Below are 22,437 nucleotides of genomic sequence, written 5' to 3' on the forward strand. Positions count from 1 at the left end.
CCTAGAACACAGCTTGCCATAGAGCAGACATCCCGTCAGCACCTGTGAACTGTGAGCAGGAGGCAGTGGCCTCGTTTACCGCATGCTCACCTTAAACTTGCCCACCTGGTTTTTGGAAGAGAATGGGCCGAATGGCTGGGTTCCCCATGGAGCAGAGCCCTGCCTCAGCCTAGTCTGCTGCTGCGTAAAAGTCCAGGGCTTTGCAGGGCCTCTCACAGTCAGCAAGGAGGAACAGTCTCCAGAGGTGGCCCCTCGAGCCCTAGCTCCACCCTTGGGAAGGGGCCAGAGCACAGGCAGCAGGCCCTGGAGCCCGTGAGCGCCGCACACCTCCCTGGGCCAGTGGACATGGGACCAGCATGGTGACCAGATTTTTGGAACCCCAGTTGAGGACTAATGACTTTTTAAGTTTGTTTTATGTCAGAAGTCATATAAAAGGTACAAACGTTGCATTGTGCTTTGTTTTACATCTAACATATGACATTTATTATTAAAATTATGTGAAGTCATCACAGTCCCATCTATATGGCCACCATGGCTGAAGCATCCACCGTCTGCCCCTGACGTGTAGAGTAGCCCTTTTTTCCTTGTCTTGTGTTACCTCTTTTTGGCTTATGGGGGTGGCCTCTAAATGTCACAAATCCTTTAGGATTTTACACACTCAGCCCCCTTCTCCTTCCCTGAAGCCTGGTCCTCTGACCTCAGTCCTGCTGGGGAGGTTGCCCTTTCGTCATCTCCATCCCTGGACTCTTTAAGTTGAAGCACAGGGCCTCAGGACTGTGTCCTCAGTTTTCTGTGTGGGTGGCCCCACTTTGGCTTGAGGGAAGGGTTTTGGACCACTTTTGAGTCTTCCTCATGAGGTCAGCATTTGGGGCCCTTGGGCTTCTGCATTGGGTGGTGTCCTCTGCATTGGGTGGCATCCTCTGGTGGGGCCAAGCCACAGCCAGGAGGTCTGAACTTCCTGTGTGGCCACTGGCACAAGAATGGAAGAAGAAAGTCTTTACAAAGTATAAATATTTTATTCATCAAAATGAAGTAAATCAGTTTCACAAAAGAATTAACCACTAAATGAGTAATGTGAAGTTTTTTCAGCTCAAGTAAGCATAATAAATGAAGTCAGTTAGGACTGATTTTTGAAAAATGTTCTGTGTCTTTTCTCGGAGCATCCTGAGGGCTCCCTGTGGTCAGATGTGACCTCTAGTCCACCAACTACTTATGGTCATAGTTGGTAGCTCTAAGCCTAGAATCCTAAAAATTCAGAGTGACAAGTGACAAAATTCACTTGTCTTTGCACATCGCCTAACACTTCCCACACTGACCTTCACAGGAGCCGCTCTGCTCACTCGCATGGCCTCATGGGCTCTGGCAGCATTTCACCCCCGCCTGTTGGCATTTCACTCTCCAGAAGGACTTGGTGTCACTTCAGACGTAGAGATTTTGTTTTGCTGGGCTCTGCCAGAATAGTTATAAATCACAAGTTTCTAGTACTGACTCCAGGAAAGACCCAGAATTCAGATTTCTACTGTTTGGGCACACATTTCTTCTGGCCCTTTGAGGTAATGGAAAGTACACCATACCTTGAGGGGTCCATGAGACCTGCCAGGCATGGTAGCTCCTCTGCAGGGCTGGCTGCAGACCTCTGAGGTCCGGCTGTGGGGGTCAGACTCCCTGTGAGCCCAGGAAGTGCTGATGGGGACCCTTTAACCTCACCATGGAGAATGTGGAGTCTGGGCCCAGCACAGTCACTGATGTCAGCCTAGGCAGGTCATAGAATGTTTTGGACCTCAGCAGCTTCATCTGTAAAATGGGCTGATTGACTGAGATCGATAGCATGTAAACTCTTTTCTGAGGAGGTGCTTTTCCAAATTCCTGTTTTCTAACCCTCAGCAGGCTCTGCAGTTGTGGCAGGCTTTTGCTGAGATGCAGAGCCGGGTCGGCCTCCACAGCCTGTGCTGCTTGAAGCAGAGAAGGGGCCTGAGCCTACCCTACGTGTTCTCGCCCCAAATGTCCTCCTTCCTCCACAAGCCAGCCTCTCACAGGGAGTCCCATAAGATTTCTCTGGGAAGAAAGGCCTCATTGCTTTAGATTTGAAAAGCATCTCCCAGTTCATAACTGGGGAATGAAATAGATACTCTGAGGCCCAAAGGGGGTTATTGATGTGACAAAACTTGGATACAAAACTGAAGAGTATGAGGCTGAGGTGTGAAGCTAAGGGAGTGAGGAGGGGGCTGTGGGCTGTGGCAGCCCTCCCTGCTCTACCACACTTCTGTGCAGAACTTAGGCAGGTTCCAGAATTCTAAACTAAACCTGGCCTTCCAGGTTGTTGGAGGGAAGCGAGATGGAATACAGCTTATTTAACAATGTGTTAGCCTTTGTTATAATTTCCCAGCATTTAGATATGTGGTGTAAGCTCCTTCATCTATCCTTGCCCCAAGCCTTGCAAAGATTAGTTCTCTTCCATGAGAAAACCAAGGCACAGACATACTCAAGCCATGTGATCAATCACGTCACGGCAGCCAGAGACAGAAGAATTGTCCTGGGGCATACGTCTCCATGTGGGGATTTTCCCTGAAACTGAATTTTGCCACTGTAGTGACCACATGTAGGTCTTCACAAGGCCTGGCTGTTTTGAAGGGGAAACAAATTCACTTTGGTGATCAAGTGCAGGCTTTAAACAGTAAATGGTAGGATTTTAAGCTGGGCGAGTAAGTAGGTCTGTCTGTGCAGGGGTGTGGGTCAGCCATTCTTTTTTTTTTTTTTGAGACGGAGTCTCGCTCTGTCGCCCAGGCTGGAGTGCGGTGGCCGGATCTCAGCTCACTGTAAGCTCTGCCTCCTAGGTTTAGGCCATTCTCCTGCCTCAGCCTCTGGAGTAGCTGGGACTACAGGCGCCCGCCACCTCGCCCGGCTAGTTTTTCTTTTTTGTATTTTTTAGTAGAGACGGAGTTTCACCATGTTAGCCAGGATGGTCTCGATCTCCTGACCTCGTGATCTGCCCGTCTCGGCCTCCCAAAGTGCTGGGATCACAGGCTTGAGCCACCGTGCCCGGCCAGCCATTCTTAAGCTACTTTTTGTGTGTGCCAGGCTTGAGCACAGGGACAAACACATCAGAGCTCATGGGAGCCAGTTCCCCAATGCCAGCAGGGAGTTACAGAGATGGAATAGGAGGTGCGGATGTGCTCAGGGTGTTGGGTTGCTGTCGGAGGCATCAGTATGAACCGATGGCTTTCCATAGAGAGATGTGTGGATGGAAAAATAGACATAGTGGTGTGTGCATATGCATCCACATTTCCCAGCTCTGTCCACTGGGGTGGGGCTGGAGGCAGGGAAACCCTAGCAGCAGTGAGCACCCGCATATCCAGATTTTGGTGTCTAATACCTCTTTTCTTTAGAGGGAGTCAGGCTCTGTGGAGCAAAGACTAATTCCTGGGCTGGAGTGGGGAAAACACAGGATGAAGCTGGAGCTTCGCTTTTATTTTCTTTTTACACCAGAAAATAAGGCAGTGCTTAAGGCATGATGAGGACACATGAGCGGGATATAGGTGCCAGCCTGAAGGAGGGAGTGAGCTTCCAAAAAAGAAAGGTATTCATGGGGTATGAGCCATGGACTAAAATAAAAACCCAGCTAGTCCACACTAACACAGATAAATGACTTTGTAGTAACAGGAGGGGGGCTCTTAGAGCAGAATACGGCTGAACAGTGTATCAGGAAATCACCAGAGGGTGCTGAAGTTGTGGACTCAGGCTTGATGCAAAGCAAGACTCTTACAGAGCCTCAGAGTAGTTCCACACGAAGCTTATTATCACCAGGGAACCCTAGAAACGACAGTGGACAAACCTGGTGCCCCAGCCACATGGTGAGAACCAGCATCACCCACCCTGCAGTAAACTGACACCACGTGCCTCCTCAGAGGAGATCCCAGAGGGACACCGCATGGCTTCCGGGGCATTCCAACCAGTCACAAAGAAACATCAGCCGAGCCCAAACCGAGGGGCAGTCTTAAAAATAACCGACCTCCATCAGGGTGGGAACCACAGAGAGGCCGGGGAATATTCCAGATGGAAGGAGACTGCAGACACACAGCAGCAGTCACCCTGAGTAGTTCCGCCCTGCTCTGGGGAAGAGAGCTGTAAAGATTAGGATCAATGAAACTGGAAGATGGCTTGTTAAATTTCCTGATTTCGATGTTGGTACTTGGTTATGAAAGAGAATGTCCACGTTCTTAGGAAATCTACACTGACGTGTTTGGGGGCAAAGAGGCACGCTGTCTCCAACTTAATCTCAGATAGTCTGGAGAAAGGCTGTGTGTGTGCGGGTGTGAACACGTTTAGAGGAAGGGAGAATGGGCGGAAAGGAGAGGGACAGGATGGTACAGCAAGCTGGAAGATTGCAGACGTTTGGTGAATCCGGGCAAATGGATATGGGAGTCTCTTTTACTATCCTTATAATTTTTCTGCAAGTTTGAAATTATTTCAGAATAAAAAGTTGCCCCCCAAAAAGGATGGCACACATTGCCTAGGAAAGGGGTGGTTTGAGTGTGAACAAAGGGTTCCTGTGGCATCTCGGTGCTTATATATCCCGGCTCCCCTGTAAGCACATTTAGCTGCACTGACAGCGCCTACATCTGGGCTTTGGCCACTCGCCCATCTTCATTCCCCTGGTCCTCACAACAGCCCTGCAAGCCCCTGCCAGCCGCAGATGGACATGCGGACTGAGGCCCGCAGGACTGTGGGGCCCTGCTGAGGTGACCGGCCAGAAAGGAGCTCAGAACTCAGGCCGGGCGGGCTCAGAGCCTGCACCCACGCCTCCTGCCTGGGCCGCCCTGTGAGCGGTGGAGAAGGGCTTCCTGTGCCTCAGAAACTAGAGGCCAAGAAGCACGTGATGGAAGGGTGGGCCAGATGAGGCCAAGCTCCACCTTCTACAGCCTTTTCGAAACGTTTTTCTCAGAAAATGTTGAGCTTGATTTGATGCCTTTTTAGTGGAGCTGCCATCAAGTTAGAGCTGCTTATGCGACAGTGTCCATCCAGGAGTCAGTAGATGGGGTCAGCAAACGGCGCCTCCAGCCAAACCCTGCCCACCACCAGCTTTGTGTAATGAAGTGTCAGTGGGATGGCCATGCCCATTCCTGCAGTTGCTATTGGAGGCCGCTTCTGTCCTAACTGCAGAGACTGCAGTATCCTAGAAAAACAGAGACTGTGTGTCACCCGCTCTCCCCAGGGAACATTGCTGGGCCTCACCTGTGGTGTTAGTGGACATTTCCTAACCCTTGATGACCCAGGAGATCCCCTCAGAGATCAGGCCCTGCTCGGCCTGTGGGCAGGAGGAACAGAGGTGGGCGTGGCACCCCACCCCGGAAAGGGACCACCCCATGTGGTGAGCAGGCTGCCTCCAGGATGCCCACAGGTTTTTCAGAAATATCTGCGAGTTGGCATATTTTGCTTGGATGTAAAAATGTTCCTTATGGTTCACAGGTGGTCCAGTTTGGTATAGCTGATTATTTCCTAACTAAATACATATTCCTGGTAACACTAAGTTTGAGTGTTTGAGTGATCACCTGCTTATTAAAAAGATAGGTTTTATATTTATGGGACTAAAAAATGTTTAATTTAAGTACATATGGAAATAAGACTTAAAAACTATACAAAAAGCCTACAAGTACTTTTTTTTTCTTTGCCATCGCTGGTTTAGTAAGACAGGAATTGCTGACGTGGAGTAGCGTGTTGGGAGGCCGGGGTTCCGTCTGCAGTGTTTACGCCGCGTGCGCAGTTACCTAGCTGTGCTCTGCCCGCCTTCAATAATTCAGCCTCTGTGGCGGCGGCAGCTGAGGGGCTGCTGTGAATTATGCATGAGTCTTCGGCAAGGCTTCGTGCAGCGTCTCCTGTTGGCTTCCCATCCATGAGCCTGAGCGCAGGCAGGGCAGAGCCGTCTTTGTCAGCCGTGTGCTGGGATCGCGGGAGAAACTGCAATAATTTGCCCTCCTGGGAGTGTGAGCTCAGGAACAATGTCCCTTTGTGGGGCCCAGGCCTTTGCTCGGGGCTGCCCGGGCTCTGCCGGCTGACCCTGGTATGGACTCAGAGGGGTGGTTTGCAGTGCATGGTTGGAAGTATTTGGTTAAGTGGCATCACAGTGGCTCTTACCAGCTCTACCCAGGTAAAGTCCCTTGTCCCCGTCTGCGTACCTTGTCGCGTTGTCAGGGGCACACTGACTTGTGTGGTCTTCAGGTATGTTTGCCGCAGCGGGATTGTGTCGGGGGTGAGGGGCCCATGGGGTGCCTGTGCAGTGACGCGTTCCGTGATCTGACTTGGAGTTGTGACTTAAACAGTCGGAGTGTTTGAGGTTATGGTTTGGATGAGATGATCATGGGCCCAGGCCGTGTGTTACAGAACTAACTGCTAACTTTTAAGCTTACGGTATTAAAATGTGTAACGTAACCTACATGTTTGACCCACTAGTGTAAATGTGGCGGCTTTTCCAGTCAGCAGCAAATCTGAACAGACTTCAAACTCTCTTTCACCAGGAAAGCATTTCTTTACTCAGATGGGTCAACTGGAAGAAAAAACCCCACAACAATACCACAAACTGGACCACGTTCCCTAAAGTGGTGTTGGGATGCGGGGTGTGTTTTGTGGATGTCTTTTCTTCTTTGACTTAGATCACAGGTGTGGGTTTGACTCATGTGCTTAGCACCGGAGAATCAGGCAGGCCACTGTAAGCAGGCCTGTGAGTTACGGACGTGGTGGTGTCCTCGCCTTCTGGCCTTGGAGCTCGGGTCGGAATGGTGGCTTTTGCAAGGAATTTTATTTTAGGCGAGTGCTGCTCAGGGTTCACGGTCAGGCCTGTGACTGTGCACTATTTTCCACGTGACAAGAACAACTCCAGAGCACATGGAAGTGCTGTGAATCGTGAGATCCATAATTGAAAGTGTCAGAGAGGAGGCGACTTTCCGTGTGTGTGGAGCCGCGTCGCAAAGAAAAATGGTGCTCACGGGGCTCTGCAGTCGCACCTGGCTCTGCTGTGTTCCTCCACAAGTCACCTGCACGAATTTTGTCCAAATGGAATCATAAAAACTCACCAGGAGAGCTTATGATTACAAGAATTCTGGGTGGACGTTTTCTGGTAGCCAGTTGTTGAAAAACGTGTGTGTTGCTGGAGATACCAGTGTCTTTCGCGAATGGCTGGACTCAGTGCCGGACTTAGGAAGGTCCATGTGCCCAGCAGGTCCTGTCCGTGCCCTTGAGAAGCTGAAGAGCTGGGTCATGAATTTTCTGCCCTGATCCTTAGACAGGGGTGGTGTGGGCAACCGGGGCTATGGCCCAGAAGCTTCTCTTTCTGGCTCCTCCAGGTAATGTGTCTGCTTCCTCCACTCTCCAGGCTCCCGTGCTTGAGCTGAGGCCCCCCTCACACAGGGAGGAATTGCTGGAGCACAATTCCTGTGTCAGCACAAAGCTACAAAATGAGATTGTGTGAAGGGGGCATGGCTCTCACCCCCAGTAGTGCGGGGAGCAATTGGCAAGGTCACGCCTCCTGTCTTTGCAATGCCAAAGGAGAGCAAGGACTGCAGCCTTTCTCCCTTCCTTGGAAATGGTTAATTTGCACTAAAGCAACTCTCACTTGAGCAGGCCCAGGAGAGGGTCTGGCACCCACACCGCCCCCAAGCCATGCCTGCATCTGCTTTCTGCCGTACTCCTCTGTACCCGAGGCTGTGCTCTCTCTGGAGGGTCTGCCATGTGGGTTCCTGTACACAGCATCTGCCTCTGCAGGACCCCAAGGGCAGGAGCAGGAGCACACCAGGGAGGGAATGCAGATTCACTGGGTGGGCACACCTGGCACAGTGGAGCCGAGCACACCAGACAGGTCATCATTTGCTGTTTAAAATACATTCGTGTTTCTTTCTTGATTAGACTTTTAAAGAGTCAATTATTGATTTGTGAGTCTTAGAAAATAATTAGTATCTGCTAAAGCTTTTGAACATGATGTTAGTCAATACACCAGTCATCTTTCACGCAGAATTTATATCAATCACCATTCATTCATTCATTTCACAAATACACCAGCACGGGAACAGGGAGAGCAGCCCTTTGGGTAGCTGGCCCTGTTGCTGAGGGAGGCAGCAAGGCCTAGCGAGCGGCCAGGGAACGGGAGGTGGGCCCAGGGGCTGGCATGGGACTTCCATGTGGTAGCAGGGAGAGGCCCATCTCCCCTCCACCGGTGGCACAGGAGGCAGATGGTTCACGTCACTGTGCTTGTGTGTTGGAATCGAAACATCTTTGAGGAGCAAAAGCGTCAGCACCCATTGGGGGTTGAGCTGTGCTGGCTGCAGCGTGCAGTGGGGCAGCCTCCTTTCTGCCTCCCGTCTTCCCGTCCTGGTTCTTCCCAGGGCCCCTCAGCTGGGCCTCGCCCAGGCAGCCTCCAGGCCACCCTCCAGGCAGCCAGAGAGACTCTGCAGTCCCTTGCTCATCACTGTCCCCCAGGGTTAACTTCGTGCTGCTCCACGCTGGCTCTCTGCTCTGCCCGGCTCAGCATGTCTTGTCCTGTCATGGAAGCTCTCCCTTACTCCCCAGAGGCCAGTTAACTTCTGTTTCTCCCTCAGTTCTCAGCCAGCCTTTATTGTCTCAGGAAAAAAAAGCTGGAGGAAAAATGTCTTGGTGCTCATAATGCAGAAACTTCATTCATGAGGATTGCCTCATTTGTCAGCATAAAATATGGCAAGGTTAGCAGCACTGCTGCCTCAAATTCTGGGCTCAAGCCATCCTCTGGAATAGCTGGGACCAGAGGTGCGTGCTATCCTGCCCAGCTAATTTTTAATTTATTTTCATTTTCTGTGGAGATAGGGTCTCGCTATGTTGCCCAGGCTGGTCTCAAACTCTTGGCCTCAAGTGATCGTCCAGCCTGCATGATCTTAATTTCTAAATAGGTAGTATGTGCCCATGCGCTGGAATGTACACAGAATAGAATCGGCACCCAAGGCTGTTTCTGACGCAGGGCGTGCCACCGGGCCAACCAGCCAGCTCTGGTCTTCCATCTCCCAGCACCGGGCAGGAGGTCCTACAACTTCACTGTGGCTGATGAACGAAGTGCACTCCAGCAGCAGTAGCTGGCTCTGGGCATTTATACTTTATGTTTTGATCAGTATCATCAGAGGGGTTGATCTGCGTTTGCTCCTCCCAGCAGTGCACAAGGTGCCTCTTGGCTCAGACTTCACTGCCATTGTGGTCTTGGCCAGGAGGATGGCTACAAACAGCCTGAGGCTTAGGCTCATGGCTGGTGTTCTGTGACGAGGCCGGTGTACCTACGAGTGTCCAGGGGCCTCCTCCTACTTGGTGGCCGCCTGTACCCTTCTGTTTTCCTTTTGGCTTGTTGATGGTTTTCTTGGCGTGTAGGTGCTCTAATGTAGAAGGGGGAGCCTGCCCGCCACCTGTGTGACATGTTGCCAGTGCCTCACAGTTTCCTATCTGGGGACTTGGCTTATGGTGCTTTTCCCTATCGAGATTTGCGCCTCTGTGCCGTGCACCGTATCAGTGTTGCCTTCGTGGCTCTGGGCTTCGTGTCTTCCTTCTGGAGGCTTTCCTCACTTCAATGTTTTAAAAAATTATCCCCCATTTTCTTCTGGTATTTCTATGATTTACACTTAAGTCTTTGATTCATTGGGATTTGTTTCAGTGTGTACTGGAAGGAAGAGATCCAACTAGATAGTTTTTCAGAGGTCATCTTCCCTGCGCACCCCACCCACTACCCTGATTGTGACTTAGACACTCAGGGTCTGTTTCTGTACTCTGTTGTTTCCCGAGGGTGATACCGATGCTGTTCCTTGTGAATTCGGGATCGTGGTCTGTGCTCTCGTGTTAGGCCCGCCTGGCCCTGCGTGTTCGGGATTGTGGTCTGTGTGTGTTATCGTGTTAGGCCCGCCTGGCCCTGTGTGTTTGGGATTGTGGTCTGTGCTCTCGTGTTAGGCCCGCCTGGCCCTGCGTGTTCGGGATTGTGGTCTGTCTGTGCTCTCGTGTTAGGCCCGCCTGGCCCTGCGTGTTCGGGATTGTGGTCTGTCTGTGCTCTCGTGTTAGGCCCGCCTGGCCCTGCGTGTTCGGGATTGTGGTCTGTCTGTGCTCTCGTGTTAGGCCCGCCTGGCCCTGCGTGTTCGGGATTGTGGTCTGTCTGTGCTCTCGTGTTAGGCCCGCCTGGCCCTGCGTGTTCGGGATTGTGGTCTGTCTGTGCTCTCGTGTTAGGCCCGCCTGGCCCTGCGTGTTCGGGATTGTGGTCTGTGCTCTCGTGTTAGGCCCGCCTGGCCCTGCGTGTTCGGGATTGTGGTCTGTGCTCTCGTGTTAGGCCCGCCTGGCCCTGCGTGTTCGGGATTGTGGTCTGTCTGTGCTCTCGTGTTAGGCCCGCCTGGCCCTGCGTGTTCGGGATTGTGGTCTGTGCTCTCGTGTTAGGCCCGCCTGGCCCTGCGTGTTTAGGGTTGTGGTCTGTCTGTGCTCTCGTGTTAGGCCCGCCTGGCCCTGCATGTTCGGGATTGTGGTCTGTGCTCTCGTGTTAGGCCCGCCTGGCCCTGCGTGTTCGGGATTGTGGTCTGTGCTCTCGTGTTAGGCCCGCCTGGCCCTGCGTGTTCGGGATTGTGGTCTGTCTGTGCTCTCGTGTTAGGCCCGCCTGGCCCTGCGTGTTCAGGATTGTGGTCTGTGTGTGTTATCGTGTTAGGCCCGCCTGGCCCTATGTGTTCAGGATTGTGGTCTGTGTGTGCTCTCGTGTTAGGTTGGCCTGGCCTGGCGTCTTGCTCATCTCGTTTGTTCCCCTCGTTTCCTGCATAACTTTCTGCAGGAGCTTTCACACTCCACTTGTGTGGTTCTAACAAGACACCCATAGGCAAGTGTTGGCGTGGTATGTCCGTTTAGGGAGAATTCCCGCCTGTGATGTTTTGCTCCTCAGTTCCCTGGTGACAGGGTACTAGGCAAGCACAAAGAGTTGGCCCCCTCCCAGGACCCCTGCCCCAGAGAGAGTGAGTGTGCAAGTGAGTGTATGCCTGAGTTTCACACCTGGCTTACATGCAGAACGGGACACTCGCCACATGGGGAAGTCTTGGATGTTGGGATTCTTTAAGCAAGGCATTTCCAGACAGTTCTGTCAACATGGTGGCAGAGGTGCTGGGTGCAGAGGGAGCCTCACATGGCCCCTGTCCTTGTGTCCTTGGCCCCAGGGCTCCTGGCTTGGCCGCCCTGTCCTGAATGTGAGTGCCAGTACGCGTCCTCTCGCCGTGCGTGCTGCCCCAGTTCCCCCACAGCTCGGAGTCAGGGCTTCCGGGTGAGCCCCAGTTCCCCCACAGCTCGGAGTCAGGGCTTCCGGGTGAGCCCCAGTTCCCCCGCAGCTCGGAGTCAGGGCTTCCGGGTGAGCCCCAGTTCCCCCGCAGCTCGGAGTCAGGGCTTCCGGGTGAGCCCCAGTTCCCCCGCAGCTCGGAGTCAGGGCTTCCGGGTGAGCCCCAGTTCCCCCGCAGCTCGGAGTCAGGGCTTCCGGGTGAGCCCCAGTTCCCCCGCAGCTCGGAGTCAGGGCTTCCGGGTGAGCCCCAGTTCCCCCGCAGCTCGGAGTCAGGGCTTCCGGGTGAGCCCCAGCTGCAGGCCTGTGGGTCTTCAGTGCATGCTGGCTGCCACTGCGATCACACATATGATCTCACAAAGAGCAGATCAACAGCATGGTGGATTCAAGGAAACGTTAACACTGTGTGTTTCCGATCCTATCTGAGAACTTCCTTTCAGTCTTCTTTTAATTTTTTTCTATAGCAGTTTAAATTATTTGATTATTCTTTAACATTTTCTTTTTTAATCTAAATGCTCTTTGCACTTTGAATGACTTCTGCTGAGTGTAGCCTCTGGCTGCCATGCTGCCCATGAGGGACACTGTTGGATCAAATCCCTGGTTTTGTCTCCTGGGCCCTAGGGCTCCACTTTTCTCTGGTTTAGCGGGGCCCACACTGTGGCCTCCTTGGAAGCCTCTGGCCAGGCCTCTGCCTGTCGCCTAGAGCACGTCTGCACACTGGGCTGAGTCCATAAGGTTTAGTGTCACTTCTGCCCCTGAGAGGAGTTGATGCTGCGTGACTGCCCCCTTCCTGGTCTCTTTCTACCTCTGGTCCCTTCCTTGCTGCTGATAAGATGTGTTCTAATTGCTGGCCTGGAGCTGGAGCCCGTCAACTCGTCCAGTGGGATCAGTCCTGTGGCCTTGACTTTACGGCAGTGCCAGCCTGGGCAGTTTGTCCTGCGCACTGTGCCACAGGAGGCTGGTGAAGGAGCAGGAGGGGAGCATGGCATATTTTATGATGCGTTCCTTAAAGCTGTGGCAGAAAACCAAGCCCCAAACCCAGGGCCTCCTAACAACGCAGGTTTAGTGGCCACCTTGTCACACGTCATCTGTGGTCAGCAGGGCGTGGCTCAGCTGCAGGCTAAGGACAGCCCTGTGTGGGATACCCTGTGCTCACAGAGGAAGCACTTGTGCTCCAGCAGAGTGGGCAGCGGCTCCTGAGGCTGGGCTCACACTGGCCACATCCCTTCTTCTTGGGCTCAGGCCAGGTCGCCCACTCAGGGACAGGGGTGCCCCCACACTGCTCACGTCAGGAGGGACGGGGTGCCCCACACTGCTCGCGTCTGGTGGACGAGGGTGATGAACAGGGATTTCCTGGGGACCTCCCTTCTCTTTATTCAAGAGCTCAGGAGATACTGGGAACCAAAGACCACTGAGGGCCATTTTGCAGACAAGTCAGGCAGGATCTGGTGTCCTGGGATGCGTGCTGTGCCATATCCTACGTCAGGTTGCCTGTAATGAGCCGCTGAGCCGACACGCGTGTCTGAGGGCTTAGCTCTGGACACTGTGCCTAAGAGTTTCGTGTTGAGAAGGAGCCACATGTGGAGCAGTGCGCAGTCACGGGTGTGTGGGCTCCACGTCCGGAAGGTGAGCCTCGTGTCCCCCTAGACTGCACATTCGTCCCCAAGGGCACCGTGGGTCAGGACATAACACACGTGGCATACACGGCGCCCTGCGCCCAGTTGCTTTTGCTGTAGCAAGTCTGGGAAACGCCTCGTTGCCATGATGGTCTTAGTGCTCTGCGTGTGCATGTTTCTGTGTAAGGTTAGTTGCTTTTCTTGTTCAACCCTGTGGCTGTAGTTTGGGTGAGTGTGCACGTGTGACCGTGTGAGTGTCGTGCAAGGGTGTTGTGTGGGTATGCACATGTGAATTGTGTGCTTGTGCACACACATGTGCAGCCGCTCAAGGTTGGAGTCTGTGTTTTGTTCCCTGCTCCATCCCTGTGTGTAGAATGCACTGGCAGGTGGTAGTTGTGCCGTGCATGGTTGTTGACTGAATGGGTGTTGGGACAGAGCTTGCTGCGTGTCCCAGGGTCTCCCGTGGGAAGGCAGAGCGCTCGCTGGGCCGGGGCGGAGGGCAGGGGTGCAGGTGCTGTCTGTACTGGTCCCGCAGAGTTGACGGGCGCCGACCTGAAGGACTGCATCAGCAACAACAGCCTGAGCAGCAATGCCAGCCTCCCCAGCGTGCAGAGCTGCCGGCGCCTGCGTGAGAGGAGGGTCGCCAGCTGGGCTGTGTCCTTCGAGCGCCTGCTGCAGGACCCCGTCGGTGTCCGCTACTTCTCTGTGAGTAGGGAAGAGCCAGGGCCAGCGGAGCAGTCTGTGCTCTGCAGAGACGACCGAGCAGGATCCGCGGGCTGCCCTAGAGACAGCGGCACCGTGCGGGCTCTGAGCAGGCCCGTGGCAAGGGCCTCCCCTCCCTGGACCGCCACCCTCTCAAGAGCTCAGAGGAGGGTGGGTTGGATCCTGCCCCTGGTTCTGTCCCCAGGGAGAGTCCCTGGCCCTCCCGTGCTCCACCGGGGTCTCTGCAGCCTGCCGCACTGGAGCTTCCTGTGTGCGTTGAGAAGCCAGGTGCCTGCTTTCAGCTCTTCAAAGAAATGTTCTGCTTTTGGGGAAACAGCTGGAAGCGGCAGCGCGGTTCCCTAAAGTGCTGGGCAGCAATGAGCTTTCTCTCTCCAGGCCCTCGGGCAGATCACTGAGCAGCCTATGACCCCATGGTTTCTGTAGAAGGGAAGTAAGAAAAAGGAGGACCGTGTGTCAATGTTAATAAATGGTATCTTTCTTAGGATTTTCTAAGGAAAGAATTCAGTGAAGAAAACATTTTATTCTGGCAGGCCTGTGAATATTTTAATCATGTTCCTGCACATGACAAAAAGGAGGTAAGTCTACATTCGGGAAGTGGGGGCTGTGAGAGGGCCGGGTGAGAGGGCAGAGTGTGTGAGGGCAGCGCGTGTGAGAGGGCGGTGTGTGTGTGAGGGCGGCGCGTGAGGGCAGGGCGTGTGTGTGAGGGTGGTGTGTGTGTGAGAGAGCCGTGTTGTGTGAGGGCGGCACGCGTGAGAGGGCGGTGCGCGTGAGGGGGTGGTGCGTGTGTGTGAGGGCGGCATGTGAGGGCGTCGTGCCTGTGTGAGGGCGGCGCGCGTGTGTGAGGACAACGCGTGTGAGAGGGCGGCACGTGTGAGAGGGCGGCGCGTGTGAGAGGGCGGTGCGTGAGAGGGTGGCGCGTGTGAGAGGGCAGCACGTGTGTGAGGGCAGCGTGTGTGTGAGAGAGCCCTGTTGTGTGAGGGCGGCACGTGTGAGAGGGCGGCACGTGTGTGTGAGGGCATGTGTGAGGGCGGCGTGTGTGTGAGAGAGCCGTGTTTTGAGAGGGCAGCGCGTGTGTGAGGGCGGCACGTGTGAGAGGGCGGCACGTGTGAGAGGGCGGCGCGTGTGTGAGGGCAGTGTGTGTGTGTGAGGGCGGCGCGTGTGTGAGAGGGCGGCGCATGTGTGAGAGGGCGGCACGTGTGTGTGAGGGCATGTGTGAGGGTGGCGTGTGTGTGACAGAGCCGTGTTGTGAGAGGGCGGCGCATGTGTGAGAGGGCGGCGCGTGTGTGAGAGGGCAGCGCGTGTGAGAGGGCGGAGCGTGTGTGAGAGGGCGGCGCGTGTGTGAGAGGGCGGCGTGTGTGAGAGGGCGGCGCGTGTGTGAGAGGGCGGCGCTTGTGTGAGAGGGCTGCGCGTGTGAGAGGGCGGCACGTGTGTGAGGGCAGTGTGCGTGTGTGAGGGTGGCGCGTGTGTGAGAGGGCGACGCGTGTGTGAGAGCGGCGCGTGTGAGAGAGCCGTTTTGTGTGAGGGCAGCACGTGTGAGAGGGCGGCACGTGTGTGAGAGGGCGGCGCGTGTGTGAGAGCCGTTTTGTGTGAGGGCAGCGCATGTGAGAGGGCGGCACGTGTGTGAGAGGGCGGCACGTGTGTGAGAGGGCAGCGCGTGTGAGGGCGGCGTGTGTGTGAGAGGGCGGCGCGTGTGTGAGAGGGCGGCGCGTGTGTGAGAGGGCGGCGCGTGTGAGAGGGCGGCACGTGTGTGAGGGCAGTGTGCATGTGTGAGGGCGGCGCGTGTGTGAGAGGGCGAGGCGTGTGTGAGAGCGACGCGTGTGAGAGAGCCGTTTTGTGTGAGGGCAGCGCGTGTGAGAGGGCGGCACGTGTGTGAGAGGGCGGCGCGTGTGTGAGAGCCGTTTTGTGTGAGGGCAGCACGTGTGAGAGGGCGGCACGTGTGTGAGAGGGCGGCGCGTGTGTGAGAGCCGTTTTGTGTGAGGGCAGCGCATGTGAGAGGGCGGCACGTGTGTGAGAGGGCGGCACGTGTGTGAGAGGGCAGCGCGTGTGAGGGCGGCGTGTGTGTGAGAGGGCGGCGCGTGTGTGAGAGGGCGGCGCGTGTGTGAGAGGGCGGCGCGTGTGAGAGGGCGGCACGTGTGTGAGGGCAGTGTGCATGTGTGAGGGCGGCGCGTGTGTGAGAGGGCGAGGCGTGTGTGAGAGCGACGCGTGTGAGAGAGCCGTTTTGTGTGAGGGCAGCGCGTGTGAGAGGGCGGCACGTGTGTGAGAGGGCGGCGCGTGTGTGAGAGCCGTTTTGTGTGAGGGCAGCGCGTGTGAGAGGGCGGCACGTGTGTGAGAGGGCGGCGCGTGTGTGAGAGGGCGGCACGTGTGTGTGAGGGCGGCGCGTGTGTGTGAGGGCGGCGCGTGCGTGAGAGGGCGGCGCGTGTGTGAGGGCGGCGCGTGTGAGAGGGTGGCGCGTGTGAGAGGGCGGCGCGTGTGAGAGGGCGGCGCGTGTGTGTTAGGGCAGCGCATGTGTGAGAGGGCGGCGCGTGTGTGAGAGGGCGGCGCGTGTGTGAGAGGGCGGCGCGTGTGAGAGCGGCGCATGTGAGAGCGCGGCGCGTGTGTGAGGGCAGTGTGTGTGTGTGAGGGCGGCGCGTGTGTGAGAGGGCGGCGCGTGTGTGAGAGCCGTTTTGTGTGAGGGCAGCGCGTGTGAGAGGGCGGCGCGTGTGTGAGGGCGGCGCGTGTGTGAGAGGGCGGCGCGTGTGTGAGAGCCGTTTTGTGTGAGGGCAGCGCGTGTGAGAGGGCGCGTGTGTGAGAGCCATTTTGTGTGAGGGCAGCGCGTGTGAGAGGGCGGCGCGTGTGTGAGAGCCATTTTGTGTGAGGGCAGCGCGTGTGAGAGGGCGCGTGTGTGAGAGGGTGGCGCGTGTGTGAGAGGGCGGCGCGTGTGTGAGAGCCGTTTTGTGTGAGGGCAGCGCGTGTGAGAGGGCGGCGCGTGTGTGAGAGCCATTTTGTGTGAGGGCAGCGCGTGTGAGAGGGCGCGTGTGTGAGAGGGCGGCGCGTGTGTGAGAGGGCGGCGCGTGTGTGAGGGCGGCGCGTGTGTGAGGGCGGCGCGTGTGTGAGAGGGCGGCGCGTGTGTGAAAGCGGCGCGTGTGAGAGGGCGACGCATGTGAGAGGGCGGCGCGTGTGTGAGAGGGCGGCGTGTGTGTGAGAGGGCGGCGCGTGTGAGAGGGCGGCGCGTGTGTGAGAGGGCGACGCGTGTGTGAGAGCGGCGCGTGTGAGAGAGCCGTTTTGTGTGAGGACAGCGCGTGTGAGAGGGCGGCACGTGTGTGAGAGGGCGGCGCGTGTGTGAGAGCCGTTTTGTGTAAGGGCAGCACGTGTGAGAGGGCGGCGCGTGCGGGAGAGGGCGGCGCGTGCGTGAGAGGGCGGCGCGGGCGTGTGAGGGCGGCGCGGGCGTGAGAGGGCGGCGCGTGCGTGAGAGGGCGGCGCGTGTGTGAGGGCGGCGCGTGTGTGAGGGCGGCGCGTGTGAGAGGGCGGCGCGTGCGTGAGAGGGCGGCGCGTGCGTGAGAGGGCGGCGCGTGTGAGAGGGCGGCGCGTGTGAGTGGGCGGCGCGTGTGTGAGCGGGCGGCGCGTGTTTGTGAGGGCGGCGCGTGCGTGAGAGGGCGGCGTGTGTGAGAGGGCGGCGCGTGTGTGAGCGGGCGGCGCGTGTGTGAGCGGGCGGCGCGTGTGTGAGCGGGCGGCGCGCTTGTGAGGGCGGCGTGTGTGTGTGAGGGCGGCGTGTGTGTGTGAGGGCGGCGCGTGTGAGAGGGCGGCGCGTGTGTGAGAGGGCGGCGCGTGTGTGAGAGGGCGGCGCGTGTGTGAGAGGGCGGCGCGTGTGTGAGAGCCGTTTTGTGTGAGGGCGGCGCGTGTGAGAGGGCGGCGCGTGTGTGTGAGGGCGGCGCGTGAGAGGGCCGCGCGTGCCTGAGAGGGCCGCGCGTGCGTGAGAGGGCGGCGCGTGCGTGAGAGGGCGGCGCGTGCGTGTGAGGGCGGCGCGTGCGTGAGAGGGCGGCGCGTGTGAGAGGGCGGCGCGTGTGTGTGAGGGTGGCGTGTGTGAGGGCGGCATGAGCGTGAGAGAGCCACGTTGTGTGAGGGCTGCGCGTGCATGAGGGCGGCATGTGTGAGAGAGAGCCGTGTTGTGTGAGGGTGGTGCACACGTGAGGGTGGTGCGCATGTGTGAGGGCAGTGCATGTGTGAGGGTGGCACATGTGAGGGTGGCACGTGTGAGGGCAGTGCGTGTGTGAGGGCGGCATGTGTGTGAGGGCGGCATGTGTGTGAGGGCGGCATGTGTGTGAGAGAGCCACGTTGTGTGAGGGCGGCGTGTGTGTGAGGGCAGCATGCGCTAGAGGGCGGCGCATGTGTGTGAGGGCGGTGCACGTGTGAGGGCAGTGTGCACGAGAGGGTGGCGCATGTGTGTGAGCACGGTGCGTGTGTGAGGGCAGTGTGCACGAGAGGGCGGCGCATGTGTGTGAGGGCGGAGTGCGTGTGAGGGCAGCATGCGTGTGTGAGGGCAGCGTGCGTGTGTGAGGGCGGTGTGCGTGTGAGAGGGTGGTGCGTGTGTGTGAGGGCGGAGCGTGTGTGAGGGCGGTGCACGTGTGAGGGCAGTGTGCGCGAGAGGGTGGCGCATGTGTGTGAGGGCGGTGCGTGTGTGAGGGCAGCTTGCACGAGAGGGCGGCGCATGTGTGTGAGGGCGGAGTGCGTGTGAGGGCAGCATGCGTGTGTGAGGGCAGCGTGCGTGTGTGAGGGCGGTGTGCGTGTGAGAGGGCGGTGCGTGTGTGTGAGGGCGGAGCGTGTGTGAGGGCGGCGCGTGTGTGAGGGCGGCGTGCGTGTGTGAGGGCGGCGTGCATGTGAGAGGGTGGTGCGTGTGTGTGAGGGCGGAGCGTGTGTGAGGGTGGCGCGTGTGAGAGGGCCGCACGTGTATGTGAGGGCGGCATGTGTGAAGGGGCGGCGTGGCCTCATTCGAGGCTGGCTCGGTGCAGGGAGCATGTAGAGCAGTTGGAAAGTAGATGTTAAAATATTTTCACATGGGTTGAAAAAATCATTTCTTTTTCAGAATAAATTTTTAAATATACATGATATTTAATTTTGCCTAAACGTGGTTTGTATAAACGCCCTCAGCCCCAGCTTTCACTAGCAGATGGGTTGTCTTTCAGTGTGCTGGAATTCTGAGGAGGGAATGTGTATTTAGGGGAATTTGAGAGCAAATCAGAGGCAGGAGTCATCCCAGGCCATGGGTTTCACCGCTTCTCCTCCTGCGCCTCGTGGGATGCGGGAGAGGCCTGGAAGGGACCCTTTGGCTTGGCCTGGCTGCTGTGTTCTCAGTCGGCCTGTGGCCTCGCTTCCAGGCTCTGGGGCTGCTTTCATCTGCTCACGATGCTCAGAGGGCGCTGCTCTCCTGCGCTCCCACCTTGCCAAGACCAGGTGTGTGTGGACACACGGCAGTACTGCCCGTGTGCAGCTGCTGCTGGGCTCGCATCGCCCGGGTCTTTGGGACACTTTAAGTATCCGTTTAAACAATCGTAGAGGAGCCCACCTGTGCTGCTGCATTCTGGCCACACTTGTATTTATTTATTCAACTAAGAGGTAATGACTGGGTCCCGTGAGAACACATCTGTAGTGCCCGGGGCTGTCAGGCCTTGGCAGGCAGCAGGAGTGTGGGGAGAGGAAGCCGTGCCAGGCTGCTCAGGTGCCTTTTCTGTCAGCTTTCCTACAGGGCCCGGGAGATTTTCAGTAAGTTTCTGTGCAGCAAAGCCACCACCCCGGTCAACATCGACAGCCAGGCCCAGCTAGCAGACGATGTCCTCCGTGCACCTCACCCGGATATGTTCAAAGAGCAGCAGCTCCAGGTAACCCCAGGCCATGGGAGCTTGTGGGGAGTCCAGGCTAGGGCTCGGGGTATAGGGTCCACCTTCTAAGAACATGTGCTATGAGGCAGGCCGGTGGATTGAGAGCATCACAGACACAGGTGGAGAAACGCAGGCAGAAAGTGGAGCTTTCAGTAGGGCCGTGAACTAAGTCCCGAACCACTGTGTGCCTGTCTGCAGTGTGCTGGCTGTTCACACTGGCTCATGGTTCAATGCATGTGCATCTGTGTGGAGTCACACCTGCATGGGTGATGGCACATCTGCGTTTGAAGTTTTGCACTGTAGGACATTGCTGTGGTGATGTGCGTCAGGCCCCATGCCATTCGAGACATGCCTTTGCATGTCACTGTAGCATGTGGGTCACATTCACAGAAGCATAGGGTGGCATTTTCAAAGCAGTCTGCTGTTAGATTCTAGTCACTTTTGGTTTTAATCTTATTTAATGAAAGTTATCTGGAGTCGGCTCGTACTGATGGCTTCTGTAAGTTGTCAGAATTCACTAATTTTAAGAGTGATAAAGGCTGGTTTGTTATGAGAAAGAAGACTCAGATATAGGGGCACACTGGAAATAACTCTTAAGTACTCTCGGGGCTGGCGGGGGAAAATGGACTGAAATGATGTCCTTTCAGGACGGCCAGTGGTTGCCTACAGGTCGCCAAGCAGCCATGCGCCTGAGGCCGCATGTCCAGGTCCCTCCTGTGACTGTCCTGCCTTACATCCCCTCCCCAGATCTTCAATCTCATGAAGTTTGATAGCTACACTCGCTTTCTGAAGTCCCCACTGTACCAGGAATGCATCTTGGCGGAAGTGGAGGGCCGCGCACTCCCGGACTCCCAGCAGGTCCCCAGCAGCCCGGCTTCCAAGCACAGCCTCGGTTCAGACCAGTCCAGTGTGTCCACGCCAAAAAAGGTGACCTGCCTGAGGCTGACCTCACGCCCCTGTGGGTTGTATGTCATCAGCTGAGAGCTGTTCTGTGGGAAGTGAAAAGAGGCCCTGTCGGCTTCTTCACCAGTGGTGGGTGATGCTCCATGCCGGGAAGTTCCAGCTGCTGTTTCTGGAGTCCTGTCAGGGCCACACTATGACCTATAGAAGTGATACCATCCCATAGAGTGCTTGTATTTACAGCTCAGTATTGCCTCCTTTGCACTTAATGACAGAATAAAATAACTTCACATGGTTTTAACCAAGGTTTCCATTTGATGACAGTTAAGTGGAAAATCAAAATCCGGCCGATCCCTGAACGAAGAAATGGGGGATGAGGATAGTGAGAAGAAGCGGAAAGGCGCGTTTTTCTCGTGGTCACGGACCAGGAGCACCGGGAGGTCCCAGAAGAAGAGGGAGCACGGGGACCATGCAGACGGTTTGTGGGGTGGCTCTTGGGCTGTGGTGTCCAGGCCAGGCAGCCGTGTCCCTGTTCTGGCACTGCTCTGGGGGTTGGTGGTGACCTTGGGCCATGTGTGCAGTGAGAGGCCCTGTGGGTGGGTCAAGGAAGCTTCTCTGAATGAATAAGGAATGCCACTGTGTCTGGGGGACACGACCTGTCAGCCAGCCAGAGGGCAGCAGGGCTGCTCCAGAATCTTCCAGAGAAAAGGGCTCAGTCTGTTCCAGCCCATGCCTACCTCAGGACTCCCCCACGCAGTGGCGGCTGAACATCTGTGTCCTGTCCTGCTTTTCACTACAAAAGTAATAGGTGCTTCTGGTAGAAAATTTGGAAAATACAATCAAGTAAAAATAGGAACACACAAATGTGCTATTGGGCGTCTCCCCCAGTGGCAGCTTGGTTCTCTGCCAGGGCTTTTTCCTAGGTAGGTGTCAGTGTCCATGTGCCTTTTCTATGTGTGTGGTTTTAGAATGTGGTAGCGTAGTTGAAGTTGTGAGCATTTTCCAAGCTAAGATTGGTATTGGATATCGGGGGCTGCCCATTCTGGATGCTCTGTCCCTTTTTTCTCTTGTGCACGTCTGAGACTTCCTGTAACAAAAGTTAGGCAGAGAGACGGCTCCCAGGGCACCAGGGGGTGGGGCTGCAGGGTCCTTGGTGGCTCCTGGCCGAGCTCCAAATACCAGCTGGGTGGTGTTGGCAGGCGGCAGGGCAGAGGGCCTGGAGATGCCCATGCTGAATGCTGGCGAAGATGAGGCTGTTCTGTACCAGCTGCTGAAAAGCACAAAGGGGATAGCTGGGAAGATTTTCTTCTCTAGAGATTTTTGGGAAAGGTATTAATTTTCAGGAATGAGTGTCCTGCCTGACAGAGGACTGGCACTAAGCCTGTTGTCTCCTAGTTTAAATCAGGCAGTGAGGTGATTGCGCTAGTACCAGCCGGCGTGGCCCTGTTGGAGGCAGGTGAGCAGGGTGCTCTGTGCTCTGCCGCTGCGGCTCCTGTGCGTGCCCTGCAGTGCCAAGCATTTGTGCGTGGCTGCTCCCCGCCTGCAGGGGGGAGCGTTGTTCCCGGGGCACGGAAGGAGGTGCTGGTGAGGGCTTGATGTGGGCAGCCCTGAAGTCCTGGCCATGCTGTGAGGTGCTCTTCTCCAAGCAAAGGCAGCTGAGAGTTGTAGAGCTCACCTTTGTAGGAGGCCACCTGGGAGATGGACACTATGGCATTAGGTGGGGCCAGGCCTCCCGCGTACCTGGGAGATGGGAGTGTTTGCTTCAGACAGTCCATCCACTCGTGCCCACCCCCACACCTGGCAGATCTGCAAAGGGCCTTTAAAACCTGGATAGAGCCGGGCATGGGAGCTCACGCCTGTGATCCCAGCACTTTGGGAGGAGGCCGAGGCGGGCGGATTGCCTGAGCTCAGGAGTTAGTGACCAGCCTGGGCAACATGGTAAGGCTCTACTAAAAATACAAAAAAAAAAAAGGGGGGGCCAGGCACGGTGGCTCATGCCTGTAATCCCAGCACTTTGGGAGGCTGAGGTGGGCAGATCAACTGAGGTCAGAAGTTC

The 22,437-nt window shown here is 56.5% G+C and overlaps 2 protein-coding genes across 13 annotated transcripts in view; both read left to right on the forward strand.

The window, feature by feature from the left end:
- Positions 1–22,437, forward strand: part of RGS12 (regulator of G protein signaling 12) — a 184,608-nt gene that overhangs the window by 140,330 nt on the left and 21,841 nt on the right. For 9 of the 12 annotated variants that reach the window (XM_078003006.1, XM_078003005.1, XM_078003008.1 and 6 more), the window contains 5 exons: positions 13,442–13,611; positions 14,112–14,204; positions 19,338–19,481; positions 20,229–20,408; positions 20,706–20,859. In XM_078003006.1, coding sequence (XP_077859132.1) covers positions 13,442–13,611; positions 14,112–14,204; positions 19,338–19,481; positions 20,229–20,408; positions 20,706–20,859 — 741 coding nt within the window. Of the gene's footprint in view, positions 1–5,879; positions 6,146–13,409; positions 13,612–14,111; positions 14,205–19,337; positions 19,482–20,228; positions 20,409–20,705; positions 20,860–22,437 lie in introns of those variants that run through there. The other 3 variants (XM_078003011.1, XM_078003012.1, XM_015137902.3) reach the window with 2 other exon arrangements.
- LOC144341097 (uncharacterized) lies at positions 10,084–13,093 on the forward strand. The gene is made up of 3 exons (XM_078003073.1): positions 10,084–10,601; positions 10,652–11,575; positions 12,672–13,093. Exons 2-3 carry the CDS (start codon positions 11,147–11,149, stop codon positions 12,822–12,824), a joined length of 582 nt encoding a protein of 193 aa, XP_077859199.1. The 5' UTR covers positions 10,084–10,601; positions 10,652–11,146; the 3' UTR covers positions 12,825–13,093.

The sequence above is a fragment of the Macaca mulatta genome, chromosome 5 (genome assembly GCF_049350105.2).
Source record: "Macaca mulatta isolate MMU2019108-1 chromosome 5, T2T-MMU8v2.0, whole genome shotgun sequence".
NCBI classification, from domain to species: Eukaryota; Metazoa; Chordata; class Mammalia; order Primates; family Cercopithecidae; genus Macaca; species Macaca mulatta.

Bases quoted from the DNA above. Each gene is read 5' to 3' on its own strand.
- LOC144341097 (XM_078003073.1), top strand. From the start codon at position 11,147: ATGGCCCCTGTCCTTGTGTCCTTGGCCCCAGGGCTCCTGGCTTGGCCG. The intron at 11,576-12,671 runs GTGAGCCCCAGC...TCTTTATTCAAG, and splicing joins CTCGGAGTCAGGGCTTCCGG to AGCTCAGGAGATACTGGGAA.